Source organism: Hylobates moloch, unplaced genomic scaffold, assembly GCF_009828535.3.
Source record: "Hylobates moloch isolate HMO894 unplaced genomic scaffold, HMol_V3 SCAFFOLD_4, whole genome shotgun sequence".
Lineage (NCBI taxonomy): Eukaryota > Metazoa > Chordata > Mammalia > Primates > Hylobatidae > Hylobates > Hylobates moloch.
This window is the reverse complement of record NW_026652279.1, coordinates 41,355,250-41,364,194: the sequence shown is the minus strand read 5'-3', so window position 1 is coordinate 41,364,194 and position 8,945 is coordinate 41,355,250. Positions and strand designations below refer to the sequence as shown.

Genomic DNA, 8,945 nt, shown 5'->3' with positions numbered 1-8,945 from the left:
CCCAAAGCAATGGTATTGACAGGTGAGGCTCTTGGGAGATGATTAGGTCATCAAAGTTTAACCCTCATGAATGGGATAAGTGCCCTTATAAAAGAGGCCTAAGGGAGTTTGTTCACCCTTTTCACCATGTGGGGATGCATCAAAAAGGTGCATTAATTGAAGCAGACAAGCTTCAACAAGCCCTCATCAGACACTGAATCTGCTGGTACCTTGATCTTAGGCTTCCCAGCCTTCAGAACTGTGAGCAATACATTTCTGTTGTCTGTAATTACCCAGTCTAAGGCATTTTGTTATAGCAACCTGAAGGGACTGACACTCTCTGACTTGTCATCACCTTCTACTCCAGACCCACTATCCATGATCCTTTCAAAGACACTTGTTCTACCAGTCCCCGAGTAAACTTTCCATCCAAGCTGCAGTCCCAGGAGAAACTCTTCAGTCCTTTTTAAGGCTCCTGAAACTCAAATCCACTCTTAGGAAGTAAATGGGTAATGTTCTCACGACTTTATTTGGCCTTAATTGGGGGAAAGGAAACCAATAAAACTATCACTTTAATTTCTTTATTCATCAATAGTATCCGAAAAGAAAGAATCAGGAGGTACAAAAACAAGTTAAATGCAATATGGAAGCCTACTAAATACAAATACAAGTTCACAAACACATATGCAACAGAAACTTGTTTAGATTGTTTCTTGAAGTTTGACTATTTAAAAACATAGGTGTAAAGGAAAGACATTCAGACTGGTCCACGTGGGCTTGTTAGCAGGCGGAGGAACCCTGCTTTCCAAAAACTGATGAGTCCAGAGTCACGGCATGTGGGAAGGTTTCCATAGACACTGGATCTTAACAGATGCTATAGTGTTTACAAAACTACACACACAGAGAAAGCCCAAGGAAGCCTGCAGGCTAAGCCCTGTGCTTTTAGAGGGCTGAGGGAACCAAACCTGATTTAATCCTGTTTGTTTGCTCCATGCAAAACTTTATGCAAGACTCCCCAGACTAGGCTATTTAGCAGCTTTCCATGAATGGTCCTCAGATCATGTGATTCTATGGCATAGACAACAGCTGCCCTATTTACACAGAAGCAGCAGAACTCAAGAGGAATGTGGATTTGCTCTTGGGAGTTCAATGTTGCAGGGTAGAGTAGTCTTGGATGGTAACCACTGTTCTAAATGACTAGTGAAGAGACACTGTGGTTTCTTGCTTTTAACAAACTGGTACTCTTGCCCTCCTCCCATAGTGTCCAAGGGCTGGCAAAACTTTTGATTAAGGCATGCTGCTGTGAGTTCTCCAAGGCACTTGGACAGGGAGCTGCATTTCAGACTGAACAAGTGGAGTTTGAAGAGTTTTTAGATGGGATTGATACATAAAAGCTTGAAATGCTAAACAAAGTGGAATTTTCTCCTTTCAAATGAGAACAAGAAAAACTATTTAGAAGGAATTCTATTTTTGGCACAACAGTTTCTCACAGTTGCCTGTGCATTGCAACCTAAATAATTTCCTTCTGATGGTCTTTAATCTGCTTTCTGCAAATGAGATCTTATGTCAAGGCTTTAATCTTTGGTATTCCAAATGCATCTTAAACAGGGTAGTGAGTGGGGTTAATAATCACAGAAGTCGAAAGACACAGGACTAACTGTAAACGACTGACCTCCCCAAGTCACAGTTTTAGGATTAAATCTCCATTTTCTTCCCCCTGTTGAATTTGAAGCTTTCTTTTATCCTCATCTCTAAGGGAATGCTTTCTATTTCCAGCCGGAGGTTAAACATGAAATGCAAATATGAAGACAGAGTGGGGTGGTTCTCTTTCCCACTCTCTTCCTGCTTTACTCATGAGGACTCTGTATCATAGCATGATCTGTAGGGTCATCAGGCTGAGATCAAATTTGGTCATCTTGTTTTTGGCCATCTGACATTTCTTGTTCTAATAACAAGATTTCATTTATTCTACAGAGAAGAAGGAAAAATCACAGGAACCTATCTCCCCTCTGGACCAATGATCAGAACCACAGAATTTATAACTTATCAAATCAAAAGGTTAGTGCATTCTTACCAGCTCACTGAGGAAACTGAGGTCCAGAAAAAAGAAGAGACAGGGCCAACTCACTCTCCTAGTTAGTTGTAGGCCAGTGAGCCTATTGGTAGGCTGGGATATCCTAAGCCCTGCTTGGCTGCACTTGTCTCCATCCTTGGGAATACTGATTTGCCTCAACTTCTCAGAATAAATAAAAACAAATTAACATTTGGATCTTGAAAGTTTTTTAAGAAGATGCTTCTTCCCCTGGCTTCGGTCTAAGGCACCCTTGCTCCTCTGGCAGATAGTGGACTGCTGGAAGCTAGGGGGGCCAACTATGGGCTGCATCTAGTATGTGGCAGGGTGGGGGCATCTGGGTTATTTGAGCCCCTGCACCAGGAAGAACCCCAAACTCCTTCCACCTATGAAGTGGTGGGACTACTGAAAAATAATTACAAAAGCTTAACACCTAGTCAAGAAAATAAAATATTAAAAAACAATAATATAATGATAATAATTGAAGAATAAAGTCAACTTGCCAAAAAAAAGTGTTTTACAGAGAAATAGCACCTTTGGTAAAAAGTATTTTTAAAATTTGGTTAGGTCGCTAAGGGGCTCAAAGTATACAAGTATCTGCATCATTTGAGTGTACCCTCCCAGAAACTCCATCCAAGTCTGAGGGACACTGGGTTAACTAGCAGGATGTCTATGTATCTAGAGGCAGTTATGGGACCAAGAGATGCGTGGATGCTGGAGGTCTGTCATGCTGACGGCAATGGAAAGAGGCTGGAAGCAGACAGCGTTCCTCTCCGTGGAGCTTCCCAAACCTCTCCTCCAGGGACACCCTGCTAAGTTCTCTCTGGCATTGTGTGCACTCCCTGCAGCCTGCTGATAGATGCGGTAAACTCAAAAGAGGTTCAGATTTGGGTCTGTTCCTCTTTCAATCGTGATGCAGTTTCCTTACTAGCCTCCAGCCCCAGAGCACTTTTTACAGTTTCTCTTAAAGCACTCCTAGAAATGAAGGCTGTGGCCCTTCCCCTCCTAGCCAGCCACCTTCATATCCTTTATTGCAAAACAAATAAACAAAATAAAACTCTTTGCTATATAAGCAAATACTGATGATTTGGCGACTGTAGCAGACACTTGTATATACTGAACTCAGCGCTGAAGTGGAAAAGAAGATGCTGGGCTCCAGACACTGTCCTGTGCCTCCTCATTAGATCTCTTTGGTGCTCACTCTCTTGGTCTTTTCAGCTGTTTCCTTTGAGATGCAAGAGAAAATAGGCGTCATGGAAATATTAAACAACTGTTGGCATTTATCTGTTCCTCAAGACTATATAGCATTGGCATTTACAAGCTTATGCTGAATTTCAGTTGTTTACTTGTCAGGCTCCTCCATGGACAATGAACAACTTGAGAACAATTACTATGGCCTATTCATGACATGGTCATGCAGGGGCTGTTTACTGAATTAAGCTGACTCCATTTGGACTCCTATGAAACAAGCAGATCAGACGTTATGGTTCCCATTTTAAGGATGAAGGAAATGATGTTAAATGCAAATGCTACAAGATGTTCTGAATCCAACAAGTCCAAAGAAGTGTTAAGTACAACAGGTTCTGGAGGCAGACTGCCTGAGCTTCAACCATGGCTGTGCTACTTTTTGGGTGACCTTGAGCATATTATGAAATCTTCTGTGTCTCAATGTCTTCAGCTGCAAAACCACAGTAATAAAGTACCATCTCTTACAACACTGCCTGGCACAAAATGGCCAATAAGGACTTAAGAAGATGCTCAACATCATTAATCACGCGAGAAATGCAAATCAAAACCACTTGACACCTGCTAGGACAGCTAAAATAAAAAATAACAATAACAAAACCATTAGTGAGTATGTGAAGAAATTGGAACTCTATGGTGAAGATGTACAATGGTGCAGTAGCTTTGGAAACCAGTTTGGCCATTTCTCCAAAGGTTAAACATGGAGTCATCATATGACCCAGCAATTCCACTCCTAGGTAAATACCCAAGAGAGCTGACAACATGTGTCCACACAAAAACTTGTGTGAAAATGTTCATAACAGCTTTATTTATCAGAGCCCCCAAACTGAAACAACCTAAATATCCATTAAATGATGAATGGGTAACACAACATGTGGTATATCCACATCATGGAATATTACTCAGCCATAAATAGGAAAGAAGTACTGATTCATGCTGTAAGAATGAACCTTGAAAATATTATGCTAAGTCAAAGACAGAAAAGGCTATACTGTTGTATGATACCACTGTAATATGTCCAGAACAGGCAAATTTATAGTTAGAAAGTAGATTAGTGGTTGCAAAGGGCTGGAGGAAGATGAGAATGGAGGATTACTTCTAATGGGTATGGGATTTCTTTCTGGGATAATGAAAATGTTCTGGAATTAAGATAGTAGTGAGATGATTGACAATCTTAGGAATACACACTTTAAAGGGGTGAATTTTATGGTATGTGAATCATATCTCAATTAAACAAATAAATTTTTAAAAACCTGACAACATTGCCTGATATCTAGCAGACACTGGTGTTCCATCCATAGCCCCTTTGTGTTTAACTTCTTGGTGTACACTGGCATGACTTCCTACCTATTGCCAGCACCTGCATCTCTGCCTGAGGCCTTTCTCTGGCTGCTGGAGCCCACTCTGTCCACACACACTGGTAGGCCACAAATGCCAGGGAATTAATGTTTCCCAGTAGCAGCCCTCAGACAATGGCTGATGGGAGTTCTTGTAGAAACAGCCCAGCTTCATCCCCACTCAGGCACTGTTATTCCATTCCCAGAGATCCCCAATAGGATTAAGAGCCACTTGTTAACAGTGGTAACATGCCTGAATACACACTCTTTATTACTTCCTTCTCTTCATGGACTCATTTCCCAAATCTCCCTCTGGTGTTTCCTGGCATTGCTTCCCAAATAAACTATGTGTACTTGCGTCCTTGCCTCAGCATCTGCTCTGAGGGGACTCACATCAAACACAGAAACTTAAACATATTAGCTATTATAATTCACTCTGTACTGTCTGATAACTGCTCTATCCTAGACGAAAGTAATTCCTATGAAGTTTTTTTTTCTCTTTCATGGGATTGAACTCATTTGGAGACTCAAGACTGGTGAAATTTGAAAAGCAAAAGACTAGAAGCTTTTGCTTCTGCTTAAACAACCAACATGAGATTTCTATGCTATCAGTGGCAATGATGACAAAATGCACATCGAGAATGATCAATAAATGAGCAATTACTATTAATAGTAATAGTTCTGTTTACTCATGTCAAATATTTCATATCAATAGTTTAGCAGTTCTTGTGACCATTATATTCCTTAAAAACTTGTATGTCAGAGAAAAGGCTACTACTACTACATTTGGTCTACAGACAAGTAATGGAAGGTGCAATATCCTGTATTAAGACTACATAATAAGCCAGTAGGAGGATAGGCCAGGAGTTCAACAGTTCCACAATATGTCAGAGCATCACTATTCTGCTAAGAACCCTTTCCCCAAGGAAGCCTTTAACTTAATGACATAGAACCTGAACAAAATTCTTATCTTCTTGAGTCTCTGGGAAGGAGACTCTTTGTTAACCCCAGGCTGTTTTCCAGCCAGACTGATGTTGAACTTAAATCCTTTCTGCTGTGGCCCAAATCCACTGCTTTCATGCTCACTGAGTGCTGACTACATACCAGGCCCTGTGAGACTGCAAGGGTACAATGATGAGCAAGTTACAGAGCCTGCTTTCAGGAGCTCACAGTCTTTGGGTCTGGACACTGGTCATGACAGGATACACACTTCCTTAAACCATGCTCATTTGCAAACCACTTCCACCTCATTTGCAAATCACCACCTGCCTGATTTTGCCTTATGCAGCCACTCACCGAGCTGTAACCTATATGTGTTGAGACCTACTGGGCCCTGTGAGGACTTTATCAGGGAACTGTCTGTATCACAGTTTGATAGTACAGGTGACGGGGTATCACTCAAGATCTACCGTATTGAACGGAGAGAGCCTCCTTGGTCTCCTGGGGCACTGGGCAGTGTTTGAATGGTATAGGGCCTGATGGCAACAGCAACACCTGAACCAGCACGGAGGCTGCCACTCACCTGATGCTTCTGGAGCTCCTGGACATATCTGGTCATCTCCTCCTCTGTCTGGGTCTGGGCCCCCTTCTGATTCTTTCCTGCAAGAAGAACCAAAGCTCAGAGCAGTAGCAGCTGTGGTAAGCCAGTGAGGGATCTGCCAAGATCTACCTAGAGGCTCTCAATTCATCTCCCATTTAACTTGTGGAAGGAGAGGTGAATTACCCACATTTTCTGAGTATGAAGGCATGAAGGGGCCCTGTGTAATTGATACCTCCAAGGTAACACACTGTAACAAAGCAATCTACCCCAACTCCTCTCTGGCCTTTGTTCCGTTAACTGCTCAGCACATCCCTGCCAGATGCTGGCCCTACAAAAAAAGTTATGGTGAAAACCTGGATCCTGACATGAGATTCCTCTGAGACAATGACTCTCAGTCATTCACATAACATCAAAATGTCTTGGAGAACGTTTGAAAAGATAGCTGTCTAGTTCCACCTTCGGAGATTCCGATTTAATTGATGTGAGGTGAGACCTGGACACCAGTATTTTTTTTACAAGTCTTTCTAGTTGGTTCTAATGCGCAGCCAGGGTTGACAACCATTTCATCTAGCAATGTTTCTGAAACTTGCACAGTGATAAACAAAAACAAAAACTACACAAGTTCCCAAGCTGCTCTTTCGCAAATTCTGATTCACTAGGGTTAGGATTAAATCTCTATGCTTATCAAGTAGAATGTTGACCATTAGGAAACACTGCTAGGACCTATCTTCCAAACATTGCTATCAACCTTCCCCTCACAGCAGTTTCCCTTGGCTCTGCCTCCTCCTAGCTTCAAATTTTGATGCCCCTTCTTGCTTGTCCCATTTTGATTTGTGATCTAAGATCAGACTGCTAACTCTCAGGTACTAACCCGCAAATGCCCCAGAATGCTGGCTCCACAAACTCCTCTTAGATCCATGGCCTACACATCCATACGTGCTCAGGCCCCTGGGGCACCACCATCTAACATGGATTGCTCCATGTTATACCCACATAGAGTTCTGGACTTGGTCATCCAGGGAGGATGAGCAGCCCATAGCTGAGTGGCTGTGGAAATGGGCAACATCCCATGAGGCTAATCATTTGAATTTTGTCTGATGCATGTGATAGAGATTATTATCCAAATGACCATGCTTATTCTGTAAGCCAACTGCATACCAACTGCCTGCACCTTAGAAATGGAGGGCTACCTTTACAAAGCCAGAACAGCAGCAGTTAGAAGCGGAGAGGTAATGAAGGGAGTTTAGGGAAGACAAGTATAGGATGCTTCCTGGTTGAGGCAGGCTAGGCCACTGACTGTTTTGAGATGTATTTTGTTGGTTTCAGTAGCAACTCTGTTTGGTCTGGAGATCTTGGCTTGGTCTTGACTTCTAGGAACTTGTAGGAATTTTTGGTCTCTAAACAGCCTCTTCCTATTCTTTCACCTGTCCCTGGAGTTACACTGGTTTCCTGTCTTTCCACACTGAAAACAGACTTGGTCCTGGGCAGTGGTAGACCAGTGATACCTTAGATAGTACTGGGCCATTTATACTGTTGGTGTTCTCTAGGATCCTTGTCTAGAAGAGCCTCATCCTGGGTTTCTGACCTCTGTCTCCTAGTTACCATTTAACCTGATCTTCCTGAACATGATCCTAGGTTCCAGCCAGCTCTTCCTTGACAGAGTTAACTTCTTAAAATAAACTTTTTTTTTTTTTTTTTAAGACAAGGTTTTGCTCTGTTGTCCAGGCTAGAGTGCAGTGGCGTGACTATGGCTCACGGCAGCCTCAACCTCCCAGGCTCAGGTGATCCTCCCACTTCAGCCTCCCAAGTAGCTGGGACTACAGGCATGTGCCATCACGCCTGGCTAATTTTCACATTTTTGTAGAGACACGGTCTCGCTATGTTGGCAAGGCTGGTCTTGAACTCCTGGGCTTCCCACCTTGGCCTCCCAAAGTGTTGAGATTATAGGCATAAGCCACTGCCCCTGGCTGATATAACTTTAGGTTCACCCTCGCTGGTGAAACTTTTGGGCCTGGTTCCAACTGACCTTAAGGCAACTCTCCGTTGCAGACCTGGCTTCAACACTCTTCTCTGTCTTGCCTCCACTCTGAATGTCCCTGGTTCTTTGCTAGGGCTCGACTTTAAGAGTCTCTCTTGATCTTTGGCATCATTGTAGCCCAGGACCCAGATGGGACTCCAGTGGTTCCAACATACCCTGTAGCCTCACACTGCCCCACAAACTCTCAGATTTCTCTGTCTCCCCAGACCACCCTGCACACATCTCAACTAGCTCAACTTTCTCTTTTTAAAAAAGATTACCAATCTCTGTTAGTTGAAATAGGGTCTACAAACATTTTCTCTTTTTCTGCTGGGTATGGCAAGAAGTCATTTTGTCTTCCAACCACTAGTCTTTTACTATTTCCTAAGGTGTTATAAGGATCAATGGGTTAATATGTAAAGTGCTTAGAAGAGAGCCTGGCACATGGTTCTTGCTGAGTAAGTATTTGCTTTCACTGTTACTATTCCATTATTATTTTAGATTATTAAATAATAATTATTTTTATTTTAATATTTTTATTATTAAATAATTACTATTTTTAATTATTATTCCATTATTACTACTTCCACTATTACTATTTCCATAATGTTACTATTCCATTATCATTTACTTTTGCCCGGGGTCTTGGTCCTCTCTTATTCCAAGCCTCTGGAGTGATTTTCAAACTGAATGCCTATGGGATAAATGCTCTGCCCTCAAAGCTCCCCACCTGGGGCTCCAACCTTACAGGTGTGG

General features: G+C 42.4%; 1 protein-coding gene across 4 annotated transcripts in view; it reads right to left on the bottom strand.

Moving 5' to 3' along the window:
• Nucleotides 1-546: 546 nt before the first annotated feature.
• FSTL1 (follistatin like 1) overlaps nucleotides 547-8,945 on the bottom strand; it is a 165,608-nt gene continuing 157,209 nt past the window's right edge. For all 4 annotated transcript variants that reach the window (XM_058437443.1, XM_058437442.1, XM_058437444.1 and 1 more), the window contains 2 exons: nucleotides 6,155-6,231; nucleotides 547-3,275 (listed from right to left, as the gene is read on the bottom strand). In XM_058437443.1, the coding sequence (XP_058293426.1) occupies nucleotides 3,231-3,275; nucleotides 6,155-6,231 (122 nt within the window). In that variant the 3' untranslated portion in view covers nucleotides 547-3,230. The remainder of the gene's footprint in view (nucleotides 3,276-6,154; nucleotides 6,232-8,945) is intronic.